The 25,427-nt window shown below is 37.6% G+C and overlaps 1 protein-coding gene across 1 annotated transcript; it reads right to left on the bottom strand.

Moving 5' to 3' along the window:
- Positions 1–5,373: 5,373 nt before the first annotated feature.
- LOC134529103 (collagen alpha-1(XIV) chain-like) lies at positions 5,374–24,798 on the bottom strand. The gene is made up of 7 exons (XM_063362840.1): positions 24,730–24,798; positions 22,973–23,040; positions 18,376–18,639; positions 16,241–16,534; positions 14,728–15,000; positions 8,495–8,797; positions 5,374–5,769 (listed from the first exon to the last, which is right to left on the bottom strand). The coding sequence occupies exons 1-7, from the start codon at positions 24,747–24,749 to the stop codon at positions 5,465–5,467; spliced, it is 1,527 nt and encodes a 508-aa protein (XP_063218910.1). The 5' UTR covers positions 24,750–24,798; the 3' UTR covers positions 5,374–5,464.
- Between the last annotated feature and the right edge of the window lie 629 nt (positions 24,799–25,427).

Genomic DNA, 25,427 nt, shown 5'->3' with positions numbered 1-25,427 from the left:
ATTAAATATTTTTATTAAAATTTTATTAATGGAAAAATTCAATTAATACAATTTTAATAAAAATTAAAAAAAAATACTGTTGTAATTTCCGTTTCATCCGCCATCTTGAAAATTTTTCCGATTTTAATGAAAAAATAATAAAATTTAAAAAAAAATTAATAATCATAATTTGATTTCAATATTTAAAATAATAAATATAGATTTCAAGATGGCGGCAGTAACAGATATTGAAACGTTGACATCATTATCTAAGATGACATCAGAGGCTTATAGGAGGCTGTAGATATGGACGTTTATAGCCAATGGTATTTTTATGGACTAAAAATGGGAAATTTCCCTTCTAAATGGGAATTTTTCCCTCGAAAAGAGAATTTTTTATTTTTCAATTTTTTTTTAGATTTTTTGGCGGATCTTTTCCCGAAAGAAACTGGGAATTTTGGCGAATTTTGAGGAATTTTGGGCATATTTTGGCAAATTTTGAAGGTCAAAGGTCAAGGTCAAAGTCATCCAAGATGGCCGCTGTGACGTCACATTCCAAGATGGCGGTCGGCACCACAGCACCACACCCTGAACCCTGTCCCCGGAACCCCATTTACATACTACTATCTCAACAGCTAATTCAATACCTATTTCAATAGCCACCTTGCGACATTCGTGATTAACGGTAGCAAATTAACAAAAATTAAAATATGTTTATGAAATCTTCTTGCATTCCAGGATACAAAAACCGAAAGAGGCACAAACCTGTGAAAAAATGGTCCAAAACTGAATTTTTATATAGTGTTAAGTCAAGGGCGAAGATCTCGGAGGGGGGAGGCAGTGGGTCCGAGCCTCTCTGGGAATTAAGTAGCCCCTTTCTGATGGGGCCCGCTTGGGCTTGCAAAATCGTAACTGTGAAATGGGGTGGATAAACGTAGACGTGAAAACTATGTTGTATGGAAAATTTTCTGTATATTTTAAAGTCTTCTGGTTACTGTACGAATACAAGCCAAAATATGTTCAGTGTTCAACATACAAACACCCTATCCAGAGACGACTTGTGTTGGTTAAAACCCACAAGCAAAACTCTCGGATCGCGAGGGTCCCCCCTTGAGAATCCTTCATATTTGCGCCCTTGGTTAATCTCAAAACATTTTGTCTATAATAACATCTTATGAAAATACTTTAACTTTTTTCATTGATATCAAGACACGGAAATAAAAATTAGTAGATATTTTTAATCTTTACCTATACCTATTTATTAAAACGAATAATTTTTTGACCATGTTAGATCCCGAACGGGAGCAATTCTGACAGAGAACTTAACCTCCTGAAGTAAATCGGGACAAAATTTAATTTCTTTGATTTTAAGCTGTGTGGTTGTTGGTGCTAAAATCTTTAGTAGCCGATTTAATAGAGAGAGAAAAAATGAGGACCCGTGTGTAACTTGGGAGAGGAATCCGTGTTTACGTGCATGCTCCTTGGACAGGACCTTCTGGCGGAGCGAGTCGTGACGCACGAGAACGTCGCGGCAGGACGGTCTGAAACTCGACGACGGGCGCGGACACGAAAGGGGCGGCTGCGAGTCGTCGGCTCTCGGGCGGTCAAACCGCGCCGGCCGGCCGCCAGCGGGTCGGGGGAGGCTGGATGATGTATTCGCGCCGCTTTGACGAATGGCGACCCATCGCCATCCAGGGGTTGCGCCACGTTCAATCTCCTGTTTGGGGGAAGGGCGGACCGATGGGATGAGTTACGCCGGTCGCTATTAATAACCGCTCTCCCCACCCCCTCTCCCCACATTTTCCAACCCCCTCTCTCCTTCTGCGCGCTGATTGGCACGCAGTATCTCACCCGGTTGTCCGGCCTTCGGGGCACGAGCTTCCCCGATAGCCGCGCACGTTGATGAGGGGTTGGCGGGGGAGGGGGGGGGGGGTTGACAGGGGGAAGTTTTCGCGCGTGAAACAATGGCTGCTCCGAAACGATTGTGGTTAATTGCATGGTTCTGCAGCGTGGCAAACTCGGAAACACGATCAAACCGTCTTACGGGCCCCGTCACTGAAACGCTCACAGCAATCATGGTGCTCGCGATTCGATCATCGCTTTGAGACCTTGAATATTGTTCGTAATAACGTGGATAAGTGCTGCGTTCTCATTGGACCATACTTATCTTTGACCTACTTCTAACGGAAAAGATACCGAAAATCAAGATTTTTTTTTTTTTTTTTAAATTAGTTAACACAATCACATCCAGTCGGGCTGAAAGGTAACATGTTGCAGCAAGCAATTTACAATATACATATCACTTATATGTGCACAAACGTGTGATTTCAACTAGGTACCTGAAAATAACGCGAATTTCGCTGCGCGTGTTTAAATCCTTTTCCCATCCATCGTATATTTGGTTATTTAATTGTTTCTCGAAATCACTTCAGGCGTATAGGTACTCGAAAGTTTTAAGTTCCTTACAATAATATTATATATTCGCCATTTCCTCCTCTGATTTTGTTGACTTGACTTGAAATTATAATATTTTGAAATTGCCAGTAGCATTTACTCTTTGCCAAAGAAGATTAAATCCTTTTATTTACTTACTTATCCTTTTGGGTAGGCAGCTGGAACTATAAAAGTTTGATCACACGAAAATAACTAAACTTGCAATAACTCAAAAAAGATAAATGTTTCATAATATTAAATAATATGGTATATGTGACAAAACACACTTCAGGTTCCGTGTCACACGCCTTTATCATTATTTTGTTTTAATTTGATTGTCTTTACAGTTATTTAAGAGATTACTGTAAATTTATTACTATAGTTCTTTTGCATTGTATGCTTCGTCTCCATTTTTAATAACATACATCACTCAAATGTAGTCGTTTAGCCATAAAAAGTCACATAAAGAATTATAATTATGATTACAGCACAAAAACAACGTCTAGTAACACCCGAAGAGAAAATTTGTGAGCCAACAAAAAGCGTGAGAGAGCTATAGGAGTAAATTTACAGGAAATAACCTATAAATAGTAATGTAAAAAAACTAACGAGCCAACTGGGCGTGCAAAACTGTGCCTTAAGCACCACACGCTGTGATTATATTTTAACGTTGTGAATGAAATTAGCTTAATGTATTGTTGTCATTAGAGACTACAGATCTATGAGATGAATTTCTGTTACCAAATCAGCACATACAATATCTTGTCAGGTATAATTCAGACAAAATAATATTTGTTACAGGATGATTACTTTGATTTAAAACTGAGTAACACTATCAAATGGACTTATAAAAAAATACAAGATTAATTACAATGCTTTGAAACAGTTGAGAAACACTGCCATGCAAGACGAATTTTCTTCTCCTTGATGTCTAGCGAAGCCCTCTTTCTCTTGCGAATGTCAGACAGCATCCCGCATACCTCATAAAAAATATATATATTTACCTCAACAGAATATGTGGCAACATCCGTTGGCGAGAATTGGGACTACTTGCAACAAGTTCGTTTACATGAGATAAATTATGCTAGTTGAAGCCTTGTAAACTCGTAGCTCCGTAGCCTCGTAGCCATGTAGCATTGTAGCCAAGTAGTCTTGTAGCCATAGGTACAGTCTCGTAGCCATGTAGCTTAGAATCCAGTTAGAGCCTTGTAGACACATAGCCTTTTATATTCATATCCTTACAGCCTCGTGGTCTTGTAACCTCATAGACTTATATGCTTGTAGTCAAATGTCGCTGGAGCTGTTAGAGCAAAAGACAGTTGGATCCTTGTAGACTCATAGCCTTGTAGCCAAATGTTGTTGGAGCAGTTTGAGCCAAAGACATATGGAGGCATTGTAGCCTACCGTATATTGCCAATCGTGTCCTATCGAGTTTAATGTTCGTGTAAATGTACATTGTTTTCGTTAAATGCTAAGTCAAGTCTGTAGTATCATATCATTCTGATGAGATCCTATCCTACCAATTTTAGTAAAATGTGTTTCATTTTTGTCAAATGCGCATTATTTTTTAATGTGCTTCCAAACGTGCTTCCATTTTTTGAAAGTGCCTTTTCGTTGATATTGCTTCTACATGTACATTCTTTTTTGATAGTTCTTTCGAACGTGCTTCCTTTTTTGATTGTGCTTCCTAATGTGCCTTATTTATTTGATTGTGGTTCGTTAAGTTTGTACTCAGGAATGATGACTTAATGTGTCGGAGATGCTTAGTATAAATGCCTGAAATTGTACATGACCTGTTTGAAAGCTATTCCGAGTAATGAAGAAAGAATTATATCTTGGTTCGTAGATGCCTGGTCTATACATCTGACATTCTACATAAGCTGTTTAAAATGTTCGCCGAGTATCGAAAAATTAGACTCTTGGCTACTGTGTTTGTACCTGATCACCAAATGGACATGTCTGACCAATCCACTAGTTGTGTATGGCCAACCTGCTACGTAGATGTATGCCCAACTTATCTGACGTGCCTGACCATCGAATGGATGGTGGAACAGGAATTTAATCCGATTTTAGGATTTTCCACCATATTTTATTTAATAATTTGTTTTGCCTTAAATAAAATTTATTTCCATCGAGCAAGTATCGAAACATGAATGGAAATAAACTAAATAAATCAGTAAATTAATAACTGATTTTTTAATGTATTTTTGTTTTCATCCGAACTTATAGCTTAATAAAAGTGGATTGTCAAAATAGTAGATTTAAATATGGCAGATGTAGTATCATCTAAAATGTCCTCCAACCTCCTGATCATGGGCACCGAACGGCGAACATGCTGAACATAGTCGAATCCTCACGATTGGCAAGCCAGCCAGTCATCAAGCCATCAAACTGTAGTTCCATAAAAAATAACATTGTCCCAGTGTTCTCATTTTCCTACTACTTGTGTCGAAAACATCCTACTCACAAACTGATATATTTTTGTATTGTAAATGTATGGTCTAGGTGTATTTTACGTAAATTATTTTACGTTAATTTTTTGCTAAGGTTTTTAAAAACTTGTTTCTATTTCCCACACTATTTCTTTGAATTTGGAAATTCTGTTACATCTCTAGATTTTTGCTACATAGTTATTTATTCTGCACCCTGGTTTTGGGGAGAGTAGGAACGTCGAGGAAAGTGTACGTGTTTAGGAATTACCGTAATATTTTATGAGTAATGTGCACGATAGACGCAGCCTTTAAGAGGGTGCGGGAATTGTCGATGTTCGTCCTGACCAAGGAGAAAGTCAACAATTTGAGAGTATGTTATAATGACATCATAGGCAATTTTTATGGAGTGGTTCAGGATGTTCTATGGATGTCAAGTGTTGTGAAGGGACTGACGGTTTAGGAATCGAAACCAAGTTGTAGACACTAAGGGGTCAAGAATGTCAAGCCTATGAAATAATAACTCGCCCAATATTATTATTCGTCGCTTTACTGTTAAAGTACACTCGAGCTGTTATGCTCGGTCTGCGTGGTTGCGGGGAGGGGGGGATAGGGAGGAGGAACTAGGGAGAGGGGGCCCGGCGCGCCAGCACCGAGACGGACGCGTTGGCGCCGCGGTTGCCGTCGTAGTCGACGGGCGCCACGACCACGGTGTAGCTGGTGGACGGCTCCAGGGCGGAGCTGGTGCTCCAGCGCACGCGCGCCGCCGGCAGGTCCTCGCACGCCTCGCCCGCCGAGTCGGCCGTGCGCCGCACGCACGCGCTGTACCCGGACACGCACTTGAAGTTGCTGGGCTGCTGCCACGCCACGCTGATGATGTCGGCGGTGACGCGCGTCGTGCGCAGGTTGCGCACCGCGCCGGGGGCCACTGCGCGCCAGAGAACAAGCCCCTCAACACCTCCAGCCTTAAGCATGCCTGTGCCTCGCCATGGGAACAGGTGCCACCTGCTGTGTTCGTCGGTGTTTCCGTCCTTGTGTTGACCGCTGCCTGCATTTACTGTTATTGCTTAAACTGTCTCGTCGTTGTTAGCCCACTGTGTTTGCCTGTACGAATGTCTAAATTCTTGCTGTCATGGTTAAGGTGGGGTTCCTTTGACCAGGTGACAAGGCGACTGTACTGGACAAAGAGCGCGCGACCAGCGGCTGCGCAATGCGACCAACCACGCTGCTCCCGGAGCAGTCTGGTCGCTGTCACGCCAACAAGTTTTCCTGTGTGTTTGTGCGTTATTGCTGTTTATTGTTGAAATGGCAACAAAATATTTTTGAATCAATCGACAGTGTAAGTAATTGTAGAAACAAAATTAAGTGAATTACGTCCTTTACTCGATTAATTTTGATGCATTTTCGTTATTTTTTCCATCCTTTCTTTGAACAATAACGTTACAGTAATTTTACTCTTCATACAAAAAAAAATGTCAAAGCAAGCTTTTCGTCTGATGCTATCGGGTACGGTATACAATTTGTTGAGTTTTTTACAAGTTATTTTTCCACTACACGACATAGTTGAACTGTGGATCATCGAGACGGAAGAATTCCCTAAACTTCTTCTCTCAGCAAATGCCTCTTCATGAGCGTAGAGAAGAAACCTTCGTAACCTAGTAGCCTGTACGCAACACTAGCTTCATCGTTCATTCTTTCAAGAAAAACAGCCAACATTGTCGTTTCAGAGGAAACACATGTCCCGGCGACCAGCGACCTGCGACTGCAATCACGGTCGCCGGTCGCCGGTCTCCGGTCTCCAGTCGCGTCAAAGGAATCCCATCTTTATGCTGTCAATAATACCTGTTTAGATACATCGCTGGGTTTATCTGTTTGGCGTAGCTGATTTAGGCTTGTTCTCTGTGAGTTTATTTTTTCATTTTTTTATTTCTTAATTTGGGTTCTTGATTTTTTTCAATGACAAACACTCAAAACTGCAACGGTGTTATGTTCAAGAAATGGTGTCAAAACAAAATTCCCCGTTGCATGAATCATTTAAAGAGCGTATCAAGGTAGTAATATCATACATTATTTTGCTTAAATAATTTCCTTATATTACTCATGGAATCAATAACAATTATTTTTTTCACCCAAAAATCAACATTTCATGGGTTTGCGAAAAAAAAATTATTTATGCAAGATATACTAGCAATACATAATTTCAAGACTATGGCTACACACAAACAGATGATCCTAACTGTATACCACAGTAGCAAATATGCTAGGATTGACATAAAAATTTGACCTAAGGTACATAAATACACTTAAATAATGTCATGTATTTCAAATCATATTAAAAAACCCGAAATAATAGAGTTAAAATAATGAAGGATACTACCCCCTCAAAGGAACATGTTGGGAGTTATTCAAATAAATTTATATCTTGCCATCGCCATGTTGCAACACCCGAAAACATTGCTTGACCTCGTCTGATGATGGTTCATTAGTATTAATTAGAGTTAACATTGTTTCGCGCAGTAATTTCCATAAAATAACAGTTCTTTAAAACCTTTTCCACAATGCAAACACTAAACTTCACCCACTGTTTTTGCTGTCCCGCAATCAAGGTGGCAGACAATCAGCTATCTAGTGCTTTGAGTTCCTTGTCTATTTTTATTATGAATCAGCCATAAAATAGAGACTGGAAAAAATATTTTGAACGAGCTGCCTACGGCGCTGCAATCAAATAACTTAATTGGAAAACAGTTCTTATGCAGAACTCCTGGAATTAAATTGAATAAGTGACTCAGGAAAAAATATGCCCTGAAACAAAAACCTCCAGAGTTATTGATACGACGAACAATATTTCTCTCGAGAGAGAGAATTTAGCACTTTTAATAGTATATACTTCCTGATTTCGGCATTCCATTGTTTCCAGTATTCGATACAGGAAAATTATGGGATTATCCCTTGCTGAAAGATATGGCCTCTTCCTACTGTGATTGGCCGCTTCCTACTGTGATTTCCCTAACTTGCCATGGTGCAGGCCTGCTCTGATGAGCTCAATATCAATATATCAAAAAAATAAATAAATAATCAAATTACTGTATAACCCATACTAATAACAAAACGATTCGAGGCAATAAGTTTGGATGAAATGATTAAAAAAACTATTGATAATGGCATTTATATTATTTAGAACTGAAATATATCTATTTTTTAAAGTTTTGTCTATTTGTGTGTTCGTCTGGTTATCTGTTGATCTGTTTTTTCCTTCGAGCATCAATCGAAAACTACTTGACGGATTTTGATGAACGTAAAGGGCTTTCGATAATTTAAAAACTAGGCTATATAAGTACAGAATTATGATCCTAAGGGATTGAAAATGTGGTAAATAGGTTTTAATATTATTAATTATAACTCTGAGACTAATCAAGCTAAATAAAATATATTCGGTAACGATATAAAATGTACGAAATCATCAAAAAAAATTAAATTTTGTGAAAATCAATCTCTAAGGGGTGAAAAAATGAGTAAGTAGGCCTATATTTTAAAGATAAATAGTAATATCTGCGAATCTAATTAAATGTATTGAGTTCTATTGGGTACCAATAACAAGCTATATAACTGCATGACGTGTGCTGCAGGCACAGGCGCCAGGACGGAGCACGCACCGTCGACCTTGGTGCGGACGCTGATGGTCGCCGGCTCGGACTGCTCGCCCGCGCGGCTCACCGCCTCCACGGCCACCGGGTACAGCGTGCACGACTCCAGGCCCTCGATGGCGTGGCGCGTGTTGTTGGGGTCGAAGGCGACCGAGGCGCGGTGCTCGGCGTCGCAGTCCTCCGGGTAGGCGCTCTGGCACCAGCTCACCAGGTACGACGCCACGCACGAGTCGTTGTTGTACGAGCGGCGCCACTCCAGCGAGATGGTGGTCGCCGTGGCGTTGGCCTCGGGGCTGGTCGGGTCGCCCGGTCCTGCCGGCGACGAAGACACCGACGTCGGGATCACCGAAATATGCAGAATTCATTAGTCGAGTCGTTTCGATGTTGTGTCGACCCGAACGTTTTGAATCAAACGACAAACTTAGAACATATTAATCCGGTCATCTCTCCGTCGAGTCAAATCGATGTCGAGATGAACAATCGATGAAGACTAATGCTAACTTTGGAATATATCAATCGATTCGTCTCGACTGTGGGTCAACTCGATGTAGAACACATTAATCGAGTCACATCGATGTCGAGATGAACAATCGATGAAGACTAATGCTAACTTTGGAATATATCTATAGATTCGTCTCGACAGTGGGTCAACTCGATGAAGAACACATTCATCGAGTCACATCGATCTCGAGATGAAAAATCGATGAAGACCAATGATAACTTTTGAATTTACTAATCGATTCTTCTCGACGTTAAGTTGAGCGCACTCTAATGACGTAACGATGAACATTCATAGAGTTATCTCTTCGTTGACCTAACTAGATGTTAAATTGACCGACAGACGTAGGCTAACACTAATTTCAGAATCATTAACCTATCTGTCTCCACACTAAGTCAACTCGATATTGAAGGGACGCAATATATGTAAATACAATCAACTTAGAAAACATTCGTCAAATATTTTAAAAATAAAACCACGAACTTTTAAATTTATCCAATCTATATATATAAAAATTTAGCTTCCGTATGTATTTGGCCGCAAAACTCGGAAAGTATACGATGGTTTGGATTGAAATTTTTACAGAACATTGCATCTTAACAGAAGAGTGTTTATATGAAATAAAAGTTTGGGAAAATCCACCGGAAAAGTCGGAAAAAAAAGTTTCTATAACTAAATATAATGGTCACCCAACTTAGTTGTGACCACGCTCGACGAAGCTGTACCATATTGTCGAAGTTCAAGCACATTAGGCTACTCGACCATTGTGCCTTGACGACTGTAATTTACACAAATATGTATATATATATATATATATTTCAAGAAAGAATAAAAAACTTTATTTAATTTGAAAGTATATTCTTTCGACTCTATTGATAAAAATACGTTTAAATTAAAAAATATTCAAATTTTTGGAGCACAGTAAAAAAAATGCATTTAACCACGAATATGCGAGTTAAACTTCAGAACGATCCAACAGCAGTCATATTTTCAAGACAATTAATTGAAGTTGGTAACGGCACTGTACCTACAAATCCAGAAACAGGAAAAATCAGCTTATCATCTGATTTATGCAACATCGTAGATTCAAAAGAGGAATTAGTAGACAAGGTATTCCAAAACATCGAAACAAAATTCAAAAATCATGCATGGTTGAGCGAAAGAGCCATTCTAGCGGCTAAAAATGTTGACGTACACGATATGAACAATAGTATTATAAACATAATCGAAGGTGAAACAATGACATACAAATCTATTGATTCAGTAGTGCACCAAAATGAAGCAGTGAACTTTCCAACGGAATTTCTCAATTCACTCGATGTTCCAGGATTACCACCACATATTTTGAATTTGAAAATTGGTGTGCCAATTATATTGCTTCGAAATATCTGTCAGCCTAAATTATGTAATGGTACACGATTAGTAGTTAAAAAATTAATGGATAATCTTATTGAAGCAACAATTTTGATTGGACTTCATAAAGGTGAAGACGTATTACTTCCACGAATGCCACTTATTCCGACAGATATGGCGTTCGAGTTCAAACGACTTCAATTTCCAATACGCCTTGCGTTCGCTATGAACATCAATAAAGCACAAGGACAATCTTTGCAAGTGTGCGGTTTGAATTTAGAAAATGAATGCTTCTCTCATGGACAGTTATATGTCGGGTGCTCCAGAGTCGGTAAACCATCTGATCTATATGTTTATGCAAAAAATGGGAAAACAAGGAATGTAGTCCTTCCATTAGCTTTACAATAAAAATATTTAAGCTAAACACATTTTTATTTCTTCTATTACATTCCACAGCCATGCACAGTAAAATATTAAATAAAACAATGAATTAATATTAAACTGTGCCACAGCAAAGCGTGGCCGGGTTTAGCTAGTATACATTTAAAAATTAACTTAGTGCGCATTCATCGAGTCGTCTTGACATTTAGTCAACTCAATTTTGAGGGCACCTGATGGATGAAACGAATAACATGATTACTTTCATAAGTCATCTCGTCATTAAGTAAACTTGACTTTAAAATTATCCAAAAAATTAAATAGTAAATTTAGAACAATTATCAATTAATTTTGACAGTAAGGCAACTTTATATCGAGGTGATCGAAAGATGATGCAATGAACAAGTCATTTCAAAAATAATCAGTGAACTCGGAGTCAAGATGACTCCATGGATGTAACGGTAATCCTATAATTAAAAACATGATGTACATTTGGCCCAATGGATGTTTAGTCAAAATATAAATAAGTCAGTAACTTAACATCAAAATGATTCGTTGAATATAACAATAAACTTATACTAAGCCACTCCTGTTTCAGATGACTCGATATTTGTAGCGTTGAAGTCATAAAATCCACACAATTTGAGATGAAATTATGAATGTAACGATAAATCTTTATAATCTATCAAATATGTATTAGTTAAAACCTTAGGATCGTTCAGACAAGTTAAATGACTTCTCCTCTCTTTTTACTCAAGTGTGTTCGTGTTTCGTAATGATTATATAAAGTATCTTAAATAAATAAAATACTAGTAACGATATGTAAATTAAATTTAGTTTTCAATTTTGATGGCTGAAACAGAAGTGAATGAATTTCCACACAGAGGCTAGTTACATACACAAAAACTATGAAATATACACCCAAAAAGCATAGACGTTGCCAGAGTTGTAACACCACGGTTACGAATAAATTAAAATAGTACCAAAGTTTTATAATAAATTTTGAAGCCAAAATAAAATTGATAATAATTATATTTAAAATATGGTTTCCTTATTCGCAAAAACTAAATTCGCATTGATCATTGATATCTGACAAAAAAAATCATTATGCTAGTCTTTTGTACTCGCCAGAGATGTGTAATATCTAACCTCAGTAAAAAACAAATTCATATGTGTACTCATATAGCAAATATACCTATAATAAAAAACTCGGACATGAAATTTGAAATAGAATTCTTTAAAATAATACAGAGTGTGATAAATATCTACGCAAATTATGTTTTCAAATACAATTATTAAAGCGAATCACACGTAGTTTCCGCACTCACAGCTAGAATTCGTTGCCAAAGCATAATGACTATCGTATCATTCGATTTTACAGAGAGAAATGTTAATCTATATAATGAAACGGCTCCGATTAAAGCCAGAAATACTTTAAAAAATACTAACCCCCGGCTTTGGACCTGCTTTTAGTAAGGAATTTTATTAAAATACTCCCAACATTATTTAAATTCATTTAACTATTGATACTATAAAGTGTTCTATTTGACTTTGTGAACTTTTATTCGCGCTATTTGCCACAGATGGTTACACACCGTGGTAACACATTTCCGTTCAAATCGACTTCCTTTCCATTCACGAGGTTACTCCAAACAAATGCCGTAACCGATAGCTAAGATGCTGGACATTAATAGACAAGCGTCGGTGCAATCTCCTTACGAAAGAAAAAAAAAGTCACAAAGGTGTAAGTAACAATTGAGGAAAGCAAAGTGGAGTTGGCTAGAAGACGGTTTTGGCCATGATCCCAGTAATCGTGCAGTAAGTATCATGGCCTATTGCAAAGAGCGCGTGGGGCGGACCTTAAGGCCCGGTGCACACGTGCGGACATTGTCCGCACTGCGCCGCTGCGGCGCCGCAACGTTGCCGCAGAAACACATTCACACAGTACGGACAAATACCGCACAGTCTGAACGATGCCGTCTAACGAGATGGATGTGTACAAACGTAAACGGGTATTCTTTGTGTACCTGGTATACAAATGTTTATTGGATACAACTAGGAAACATTGGGTGCATCCGTTCACCGATTCAATGCTCCTGAGAGGCAGATTTGCAAGTATTTTTCCTTGTCATCCTTTTCGTCAAACGTTTAGCAAAATTTACGGCACATGTCGATCCACGCACATCTTTTTTATTACGGTCATGGTATTCTTCAACGGCTACGTTCCATATCTCTGGATAACTTTTAACTTCTGCGATGAAGAGTTCAACATCTAATATGTCTTCAAAACACGTGATGCTGCCATCTCACTTTGCGGCAAAATACCGCACGTGTGCACTGCTCGATTGACACCAATGTACTAAGGAACGTAGTTGGACGTGCGGCGCCGCTGCGTTCCTGTGGGATCTACGGAAAAAATGTAAGCACAGTGGACGTGCAATGGACGTGCGGTGCCGCTGCGGCGCCGCAACTGAGTGTGTATTACTTCATATCAGTCAAGTCTTCCGAGAACGCATCTCCGGCGCCGCAGCGGCACCGCGCGGACAATGTCCACACGTGTGCACCGGGCCTAAGTGTGCGCTTCCCGCCGCTGGTAAGACACGCGGGATAATAAAGAGTTTGGCTGCCGAAGAAGTTGGGTGGAGTTCTTTCTAACATGCCTCTCGTTCTCAAACATGCTGCGTGACTGATTGAACAAATAGTTCGAAGCACAGCGACATTAAGGACGTTTATTTGTTTATTTATAAAAAAACAATATTTTGGGAAAGTTTAAAACATTAACGCATTACTCAAACTAACAGAGATAATAAATATTGCAGATGAACTGCAAACAAAAAAATAACAAACCAAAATACGTTTTACTAACGATTAAGTGATAAACGTTTCCAAAGTTGTCCATAAATTTGAAACCAAACATAAGGCACGAATGAAATTTTTTTTTTGACTACCCATTCAGAACTTACAAATGTTTTCTTAAAAAAAAATCTATTAAAAAGTAGCCTATTTGAATTATCTTAGAAAATAGATGAAAGCAAAACGTATACAAATAAATGTTTAAATAGTGTTATAAGAATATTTTATAATGAAATTTTACGTGTACTTATGGTTTGATGATATTGGAAATGAAACATTCGTTTTGTTAAAGAATAAGGTTCACTTTTTGTTAATATAGTGCCAAAAAGAAAGAGCAGTTTATCTGTAAATTTTCTGGAGCATATTTTAAACTTACACGTTAAACTGAAGAATACAATCAGAAAAAATAATATTTACTGACAACCAAGTACAATAGCTGCTGCTGGCATTGACGATCGGTGTTTGAGCGGAGAAATCTGTAGATGTTGCAATTGTTTTAGTTTCCCGTGATTGAAATAACAATCAGCTCCCCACTATATTTAATTCGCGGGGTTCTTATATTGCTGGTTAAATTGTCTGATTTGGAGCAGTCTTGAATTTTGGAAGGATTTGTGGTTTAAAGAAGAAAAAAATAACGTTAAATTTATAATGAGACCAGAAAAATTGAGAGCATATATTGAGGATATTATTTTAAAAGATGAAATTATTTAAAAGTAAAATTTATAACGTAACAATAAACAAGGAAAACATGCAAAAAGAGATGGGTTAGAAATTTCTCAACAGATACTGGAGAGCAAAAAATTATTAAAATTGTTTTTCGATACAGTGATTGTGTACCAATATAGTTACAGATGCCAAGTCAAATTAAATAACGATTAATTTTAAGATCACATCACAAATATTTATACAAAGTGGCAATTATTTTTGTAGTTTGAATTTTTTTTTTGCTATTGTGGAAAATACACATTTGGCATATGTCGAGAGACATTACATGTATACTAACTCAAAAATTGGTATTCGCACAAGCCACTGGAAAAATTATACTAAAATATAATTTCTAGAATAAATTGGTGGAGATAAGGAATTCCTCTCTGAAATAATTATTGATAATTGTTTGACCAAGGAAAAAAAAAACGAACAAGTGAAACGGTGGTAATACTTGTTTGGAACGAGATGGTGGCGTTGTCCGAGAACCCGCCGGACCGCAGGCGCATGGAGACGTTGGCAGTGTAGTCCTGGCAAGGGTGCTGCACTTTGGACGACAGGCTGTTGTTGTAGCTGACGCCGCAGTGGATGGTGCTGTCGCCGGACATCTCGGTGCACACGTAGTAGTAGTCGATGCAGTTGACGCCCTTGGAGGGCACGTCCCAGTTCAGCTGCCACTTGCCCATCTCCCTCAGGCTCACAGACAACCCGGTGACTGGCGACAAGCCTGCCGACATGTGCACATTGGCTGCTGTCTCCCGGTGCACACCCGGTGGACACGTTTCAGTTTCACTGCCACTTTTCTGTCTTATCTACCGCATAGCACATCGGAGATACATAACACGTTTACGTAATTGTTAAATTATTATGTTTTATTTATAAAATTCATAGTATGTTTATTTTATAGGTACATATTTAAATAACTAAGCTCCCTGTTAATGTTGAAATTGGTATTACCAAAAAATTTTATTTAATTTTTACCTTTAAAAATGGGTTGGATTTAGACAAAAAGAAAAGTTATTTATTAGTATCATTTTTATTTTAAGTCAAATAACTAGAATGTTTATATAAAAAAAAATTAAACTAGTTTTAGGTTATTCAGAAATTTAGCAACGAAATTAAGTGTACGTAATATCTCATAGGTATTTTATTTTAGTAGAAACTAATATTTATTAAAATTTTACCCAGGAGTTCATTAATTCTGGAATTTATTAAGTTCCCTTTACAGAAAAAGGCCCACCACATTAAAAAATTGGAATTTGACCACAAAACATACATAATGTATATTATTTTACTTAGAACACGTAAAAAATATTGAATTAATAATTGAATAAATAGAATTCATATTGAATAATAAGCTGGTTATTGTCGAAAACATTTAAGGGGTAGCTATACAAACCGAAATTCACCCTCATAATTTCCAAAAAAATATATTTTAACATAAATTTTTAAAATATATAATTTATAAATCCTGAATTTAATATTTTTGTCTGCATCAACATTTTTCTGAAAATCACCAGAATTCAGATTCATGATACTTTTATACTATTATATTTCTAATATTTACAAAGTCATTTTTGTAATCTTAGAAATCTTCTTAAACAAAGCCAAATATTAAATAATAAGAAAACATATTATGGTACAATATAAAAAAGGTGATACCAAAATGGCATAATCCGGATTCCATCCTTCCTCAATTGCAGTATGGCTTCCGTTCTAAAATGTCTTCGGTTTGACATTATCATAGGACTTAAACTTGGCTACTTGTTTAAGCCGACACATGTGAACTGTTGTGGAGTATACTGTTAGTAAATATGCAGTTGCATATAATGTTATAGAAGTTCTGGGAGAGATGGTACATGCCTGGACATACCATAAATGGGGTAAATATTTCAGAATTATAACGACAGCAATGATAAAAGGAAGAATGCCCCCTTAAAGCCAGCCGACAGGTCGCGGGGACTCACCGACGGAGCTGGTGGAGCCGGTGGTCCTGACGGCGTCGGACGCCCCCTGCCCCCCCTGGGCACTGACCGACACCCGGTAGCTGGTGCACGCCTCCAGGCCGTCCAGCCGCAGCTCCGTACTGCCCGCCGACATGTTGGCGGCGCCCGCGGCGCGGCAGCTGCTGCCGTAGTCCACCAGGGCGCACCACGTCACGGCGTACTGCCGCGCGCAGGTCGAGCTGGCCGGCGACCAGTCCACGATCAGGTAGTCGTCGGAGCGCTCCACCACGTCCACGCCGATCACCGGGTCCGGAGCTGCGCGGAGCGAGGGGAGCTCACTGACACGGTCCAACGAGTACACGTCGTTTGTCCTGAAATCGTTTGTCCTAAAGCGTTTATCCTATTTTCGTTAAGTGGTTTGTCCTAAAGTCGTTTGTCCTAATGTCGTTTGTCCTAAAGTCGTTTGTCCTAAAACTCAGAGTAAAAATATTTTGAAGCTGTTCCGTCGTTTGTCCTAAAATTCGTTTGTCCTAAAGTCGTTTGTCCTAAAGTCGTTTGTCCTAAAGTCGTTTGTCCTAACGTCGTTTGTCCTAAAGTCGTTTGTCCTAATTTTTAGGACAAACGACATTAGGACAAACGCTTTAGGACAAACGATTTTAGGACAAAGGCCGCACCCCCGGTCCAACTACCTCAACCCAAGAATTATTCCTCTTCAAGTGGGGCCAACACGTACTGCTTGAACCGATGGTCATACATTTTCACTCTCCGGCAAAAAGTGTCGATGAAATGTTATGCGCACATCGGTTGGTGGGTTGGAATTATACGAATTCGCTCCAATCTGTTCGTTTTTTTTATTGATGACTGAATTCAAACACTATATTAAAAAAATTACTGCATAGCGAAGCAGACTAAAATATCGACAGTGTTTGTTTTAAAACGACTTTTTTTTTAATTGAAAAGTAACAATGACTAAAAAACGATTCGTCAATTCTTCCAACTAAAATTAACTCATTTTTAAAAACTTTAAATATGGGAAGACGTTTCTGTAACAGTAGAAAAGAAGTATTTAATTACATGTATTACATAAGATCTGAAATTTTGTAGATTATTCTCTAAAATTTACGTCTTATTAGAATAATTTCCTGCAATAACAACGAACAAATTCCGAACATGATTATTCGCGCTTTGTGGAACTGTGATCATTGTCATGAACTGTCAGAGCTGTCGGTTCGTAATATTCGTTCAGTGCTCAAAACACAACGTTGTGACAAATAATGTGGTTAAACCATGATCAAGAAAGGACATCCCGGTTTAACTCAAATGATGCAAATTGCCATGATTAAAAATCAATAAGTTCAAGTCACTTTCTACTCGACCGTCACCATATCGCAACATGGATTGATTTACAGTGGCCACAACGATGCCTTGACTAATCGGTGGTCGCGACGATTAATTGACTAACTGGTGACTGCGACGATGCATTGACTTATCAGCAGGTAGGACGTTGCCTTTAATTACCAGCGAAACAATGATGCATTGATTTACCTGTAGTTACGATGATGCCTTGACTTACTGATGACATACGACGATGCCTTTATTTAATAGTGGCTGCGATAATACATTGACTTACCGGACCACGACGACGACCTGACTTACCAATGGCCACGACGATGCTTGACTTACCTGTGGACACAACAATGCCTTAATTTTTATAGTGGCTACGTTAATACATTGATTTCTGGATGACTACGACGATGCCTTGACTTACCAGTGGAAACGACGATGCCTTGATTTACCAGTGGCTGCGATAATGTATGGACATACCGTTGACCACGACGATGCCTTGATTTACTGGTGGCCACGAGATGCCTTGACTTACCGATGACTGGGACGATGCCTTGAATTGTCCGACCACGACGATGCCTTTACTTACCAGTGGAAACGACGATGCCTTGATTTACCAGTGGCTGCGATAATGTATTGCCATACCGTTGACCACGACGATGCCTTGATTTACTGGTGGCCACGAGATGCCTTGACTTACCGATGACTGGGACGATGCCTTGACTTACCAGTGGCCAAGACCTTGCATTGACTTACCAATGGTCGCTACGATGCAAAGACTTACCGGTGGTCACGATGATGTCTGGACTTACCGGTAACGACGTCGAGCGTGGCGTTGGGACCGCGGGCCCCATCGGTGCCGACGGCCGCCACGTTGATGGTGTAGTTGGTGCACGGCTGCAGGCTGCTGGCCGACCATTGGATGAAGAAGTTGTAGAGGGTTTCGCACTGCTCGCGAATGCCCCCCGCCGCCCGCAGGCACACGTTGTACTTATACACGCAGCCAGGGTTCTTATTCCAGTTCACCGTCAGCTTGTTCTGCGTCACGTAAGTGGCCCACAGCTCGCCCACGCTGCCTGCGCACGAGTTGTGTCCACGGATGAATCAAGTACTAAAGGAGCGATTAAACAGGTAGAGTTAACAGGATAGCAACTAGGGCAAGTGAACTATCCTGGCCATTATACATTCCTATACACGGTAGAGTATCTGCCCAAACACAGAATTCCAAAATGGGATGATTTAGTACAGAAGAGACTTCCTAACATTATAATGTGCATTCGTGTTCTATACCATTCTCTAACAAGATGTTTTAAAATTTCTGCAAAATCATCGTAACAAGAGGTACAGATATCTTTAGAAGACCATAGACGGGAGAATATAATAATTTCATGTGATGCCTGTTATATGTCCTTGTTTCTGTAATGTTCCACACACATTTATTTTCGTGGTTGGATTCTACAATTTTGTATTTTATTTTTATAATTTATGTTTCTGACCACCTCATCTTCTTGAGAAAACTGAACACCATGTGTTTATGAACTAGCTCGCACTGCACCAGTTTGCACAGGTAGAGTACACTGACTAGTGAACAGTGTAGTGAAAATTTTAGGGGCGGGGACTAGAATGGCAAGACACTATGCATGTGTGCTATCCTACTCGACTCTTCCAACAACTGGCTTTAGTACTCTCCAAAGTACTTTCCCAACTTTCTTTACGATGATAGTAGCGCGACATATTTTACTTGCCGTATGGTTGTAATTACTTTTCCTGTGAAATTGCTCATTAAGGCTGGGTTTATTAACATACCCAGAAATTACAAGACGCAAAACTGTTTAATAAGGATTTTTTTCAAATATTCCTTCAGTTTATAAACAATGCAAGACGCAAAAACGCAAAACAAGCATCGGCCATTATCCAACTTCATCCGTTTCGAATTAAGTTTTCTGACCTTCCATATTTGTAGTGAAGTGCTAAGAAACTATTAAAGACGCAGATGCTATATGCACAGAAGACCACGATGCGGTTTTTTTAATGAATTCATGGAATATGTCTTCACTTGTTGAAAATTCGTACAATGGGAGAAATAATACACTCTTTCAATTCAAATATTATAACTATTCATTATATTTTAATATAATGATGAATTTAAAAATATTCTCGGCGTGGAAATATGTTTACGATTGTTTTAAAATTTTCAAGTTTTTGTTTCGAGATGTATTGCAATTTATTTAATTTATACGACCCTGATTTTCTTGCATTGGTTACGTATTGCGTCGTTGCTTTTCTCACGTGGTTTATAAGCCTGGCCTAGAGACCTAACATCTGGTAAAAATCGATGTCATCAGAAACCATGAGAATTTACGATAATAGGTAGATCGGTTTAGAGGCTGGATTGGATTGTCATCCATGATTAGGCAGGAAGATACTGCAATGGTTTTATTTCATGAAGGTGAATGGACAGCACTTCACCTAGTCATGGATCAAGGGAGGGAATTTTACTACGAGTTTAAAATTCCCCAATACTGCTCGAAATTGTGCCCATGAACAGTGACTCACTAGCAAGATATAACGACCAATGACCTAACATATCGGACAATGAAGCAGTGGCGGTATGCATTGGTGGAGGAAAAAGGAGTGCACCGAGAAGCCCCACAGATTCACTATGAAGTCCATCACGTTATCTCCAGCTAAGACCTAGTTCGGAATCGATTCCGGATCGCTTTGGTGGTCGCGTCTGGGAATCTTCCCAGCGAACACAACGTAGACACGACGGCTGGGTGTTGAGAAAACTCACATTCTACCATGGCGAAGGGTATTCAGTTATGGAGGACTCAAACCATGAATCTCGCGTGTGTTAAGGCCCCGCTTACCCGGGCAAACAAGCAGCGTGCAGAGCTCCAGATAAAAACCAATTTGAAAAAAAAAACTCTTGATGAGTGGGTTCTGTTTCCGTATTTCGATTATAAATTTATTTTTAGAAAACTAAAGATGTCTTACTAGGGTGTTTGAATATACTTTTTTACGCATTAAACACCTGGTATAGAATATTGATATAACTTTAGCGACTTACATTACACATTTACGTATATTCAAAATGTAGTTTTAGACATACACAATAATTGCTTATTACACTTTATGTCATAAGAAAACTCAATAACAGACAAAAAAAACAAAGAGAGCCAAAATCAAGCAATTAAATTTAAAAACATAGCACAGTAAATTCCGTGGAACAAATTTATCGAATATTTATTACAACACAGACGAACACAGTGGGTTAACAACGACGAGTCAGTAGCAACATGTACAGTAAATAAATACAAAAAACGACCTTACGCAGCACAACGACAAACAAAATAACCCAGTGATGATGCCAAAACGAATAATTGTACAAAACACCGGCAATACAAAGACGCACAGTGATGTGACGTAACAGATATTATGGCCACCACAACGATGAACGCGCACACGATCCCAGTAGGCATCCTAAGACAACAGTTGCGACGTTTCAGGAACTGAGCTCTTTTCGCGTCCTTGGCATAAACAGTGGAAAACAGCTTTATACGGCTTTTCCTGGTAAATAATTAACTCTCCAGATTTGATCTTTAATGTCCACATGATTTTCAATTTATTTTTCTGGGGCTATATACTATAGCAATATCATAACACGATACACCTTTTTTGTTGATTTTTACATATAAATATAATCCAGGTGATTATCTTTGCAAGAACTTACAATTACCTATTTGAAATGCCCATTTTATTGTTTGAATGTCAAATTGTAAAAAAAAAAAAAATACATTTTAAATTAAACTTCTTTGCTGAGGCGGCTGCAATTTTCGAGCGTCAGGAAAATTCCAATCGCATGAGGGAATAGTTAGGTACGTGGTCGGGGAACCTGGTAGAGGAGGAGAGTGCGTCAGCGGCGACACCACTTGAACGCATGCACTAGCGGTCAAATGGGAAGACGGCATGGGGGGGGGGGGGATATGTACGTAGCGTAGCATGATTTATGCTAGTTGTAACGGCCGGAAGGGATGACGGCAGGGGAGAGGTAGAAATGACGAAGCATTGATGCTGCTTGTGTTTGTCTACTCCTCAGTTTTCGTAACGGCTAACATTGACGCTACCATATTTATTTTATTTTATTTAAAGTATTTACAATTTATTTATTTGTGTGATAAAGAGTTGTTGATTAATTCAATTAACTTTATAAGTATTATTCTTTTTATTTGATTAGTATGTCTGAAAATCAAAAAAAGACGTATAAATTTAAGAGGTAAGCTTTATAGGTGTAATTTATTTTTTAAAATGTCAAAAGTACTTATAGACTTCAGAGATAGACTTGAAGGGTATAATTTATGTTCGATTAGAGTGTATTCTTGTTCTTTCATTTTATTCAACTGGAGATAGTGATTTAACTTCATGCCTAAAAATAATAAAAAAACAGAAGCATATAAGAGACGTTATCAAAGGCAACGTGGGAATAAACCGCCAAAAGGGGTGCCACAAAGTGCCAGTTAAGGGATGCAAAAGTACAGGGTGCGGAAAAGGCTTTTTATTTATTTCTGATCGTGCCGGCATTCTTACTATCCTACATTTTTATCTCTTGTTCAATAAAAAGCAATAAAAAGTTTTTTATATGTATCTCACCATAAGCAAGATATTTCACTTCTATGGCGCGTGTTTTCCACACACACATTTTTTTTAAATTATAGGCATTAAATAACCAATTATATTATATTTAATTTATTAGTTTATATTCGGCTTAGTTGCATATTATTATTTTTTTACTTCTTATGCTTTCATGTATACTTGCGTAAACGGAAGAAGAAATAAAAACAGTTTAGATTAAAATAATGTATTAGAGTGTAAACAAGTTGAAAATATTTATATTTGTGAATCAAATGTTATAATATGTGTCTGCCACAAAATAATGAAAGTTAGTAAAATATACTCCTAAAATCTGTCATAGGCAATATTACAATATATGTGACCATCAAAATAACTTGAATAATTTAAGTAAATTTTTAATTATATAATTTTCTTAAATCATTGTATTAAACTTGTGACCATTAATGTTCTGTTCTAGTGAAATAATAATTTTTATCAAACGTAGGTACATTTATGAACTTATAAATATTAATTTTTTATTTTAAATAGACCTACATTTATTTTTTATACAATTTTTATTCAATTTTATATGCCGTTCTATCAAACCCGCATCCAAAAAGTAGTTGGTTGTAAAACATTTTTAGCTTGACAATAATTCTGTAAAAAAAAGCAAATCTGTGAGTGATATTTCATTTTTTTAAGCTGTAAATTAATTAATCTGACTAGTTATCCGTTGCACATAAAACTGTTAAGTCACTAACAAATAAATAAACTTTTGGGAAACACAATGCAGCTTACATTCGCTCTGCGCGCACGAGGTCTTTAATGAGACCGCCAGCACAGAAATGAACAGGAAAGCCCCGCATCTGAAAAAAAAATAGTTTGATTATAAACATATAGGATTTTTTCCCTCGTTATTCTTAAAATACAAATATTGATGTACATAAAAAGCTTTCTATGCAATGCAAGTCGCTGTTTGTAAGAATAACATGCATAATCAATACTTGACAAAAGGGAAATGATGACACAGAATCGCACATTTTCTTCAATTATCTTCTAATAAATTTAGTATATGCTGGCACACAAGTTGGGAAATACATATCAATGCTATTCAAGGTGTGAATTAAGTTTATTTAAATGAGTTGTAAGTACTGGAATGATATCTTTTGAATGTATTTTAAAACTAAATATCCTAGACAGCACGTGGGAAAAAATAAAGCATATATTTTAAGACGTTTTTTAAATAAATCAAGCAAACTTTTTGGTTTGTACTTAATACTTAAAAAAATCATTTTACAATATGTACTTGATAGAACCAAAATAAAGAGAGAAATAATGTGATAGTTCAAAAACCTTTTGATAAAAAAGTGTGGTAAGCATAATTATTGGAATCCCCGGAAAGTTTTAATAAGCTCTTTGGAGAAAAATTGTGCCGTTATTGTTGGTAGATAATCATTTTAAAAATTAAACTATTTATATTTATATTAATTTGTTTTTGAAAAATTTACCCTTTTAGATAACATAACTAATTTCCTGTATTATATACCATTTAATAATTAGTACATTTAAAAATAGTTTTGTAAGTTTTATCTTATCAATGTGACAGTGATCGATGTGACGATACGTTCACGTGACTGGCTCAGTTTATGATCACCGAGTCACTCATCAAGAGGTTCGGAGACCACTATCATCTTGCTACTCTATTGCCGTTGAGCCAGTAAGAGTGAACGCGTGACACAAACAAGACTATTTGTTTGTAAATGTTGCTATGACAAAACATTTTTTTTTGGACATTCTAATATTTAATTCGCAACATTATTACTGTTCTTCACCTAACGTATCATGCAGCTGTTGTGGCAGGAAATTCTTTTCTACTGCAAAATATTGGTTTTACCACCTCAATGTACGTATTTGAAACAATACAAGCAAATATCTTTTGAGACAATAAAATTTGCTCTCGGGGTGAATTAATATCTCCAGTCGTTTCAGTAGGAGTACGACCAAATTATGAGAACTGCCACCTTGCGGTGTTTTTCCATTGTCTTTCGCAGTATAAAAGCGAGCACGCAGTTTTCCAAGGGGAAAAAGGGTTTCACTAATTGGAAAATCCTTCGGTCGTACCCACGGAAGGCACGAGAGGAAAAGGAGAAATAACGCACAACCCTTTTATCTATGAGGGTTATGCCCCCTGCAACAAGTATTATTAACATCTACTAAAACGAATAACAACAAAAAAATCTAGCCAAATCCTTATGAAATCTCATGAAATAAGCCTCCTGTGACATTCATATTCATCCTTCATGTCTAGTTCCGTCAAAACTTTTTAAAATCTAAACCCCTAAATAACAAAATATTTTGGATACAAATAGTTTTGGACTGTTCGTATATTTACTGGTAACGTAAATTATACGGACATATATATGGTTTTTGTTTTATTTTTTACCAAACTGTTATATTTTTTTCACGAAATGCACTCGTTTGTAAGTTTTCTTGAAGTTTATGCAAAATTATTATTAATTACTTATAATATAAAAGTGACTGTGTACGTCCCTTACCTTAATGCCTTAACGGACATATTTTCATCAGCACTGCGGAGCCTGTCACCAGAAGTGAAGAGCCACGGATTGATATGAACATGCAGACTAATCACTGCATATGTACTTTTGAGCAAACGCTGTTATCGTAAAAAGTTATCTCTAGACACTTTGCATCCAGCTTATCTTCTTGTCAGCAATAAAGCCATTAAATTAAAAAAAAAACACGAACACCAAACATGGATATTGAGGAAGGATTAGGCCTTGAACTGCAGTAAGGAACCATCACAGTAATTTTTTGAGTGATCTCAGAGAACTACAGAAAACCCAATACTGCAAGTAGAGAACGGAATTCGAACCAATGTCCTGCGATACGCTAGTTCAGTATCGTACAATGCATTAAATCTAAACTTTTGTTTCGACTGTGGTTTTGCTGTAAAAAACACGACACGTAAATTAATGAATTAAGAACTCTTCGTATCTTTAAAGAAAATCCCACATCAAAAAACCTTTCAAATATTGAATTACTGTATAAATGTAAGATTAACCCCTTGCCAAAAACATAAAAAATATAAAAATTATTTCTGAGAAAATTTAGTCCCAGACATCAAAATGATTTTATAATGTACGTCTTAGTCACTTAGACAAAATGCTTCATGAAACACGGGGTTTTTCCTTGAATAACAGAAAATTTAATAAAAAAAACATTTAGGTAGTTT

The sequence above is a fragment of the Bacillus rossius genome, chromosome 1, assembly GCF_032445375.1.
Source record: "Bacillus rossius redtenbacheri isolate Brsri chromosome 1, Brsri_v3, whole genome shotgun sequence".
NCBI classification, from domain to species: Eukaryota; Metazoa; Arthropoda; class Insecta; order Phasmatodea; family Bacillidae; genus Bacillus; species Bacillus rossius.
Note: the sequence above shows the minus strand (reverse complement) of the source record. Positions and strands in the feature narration are given on the sequence as shown.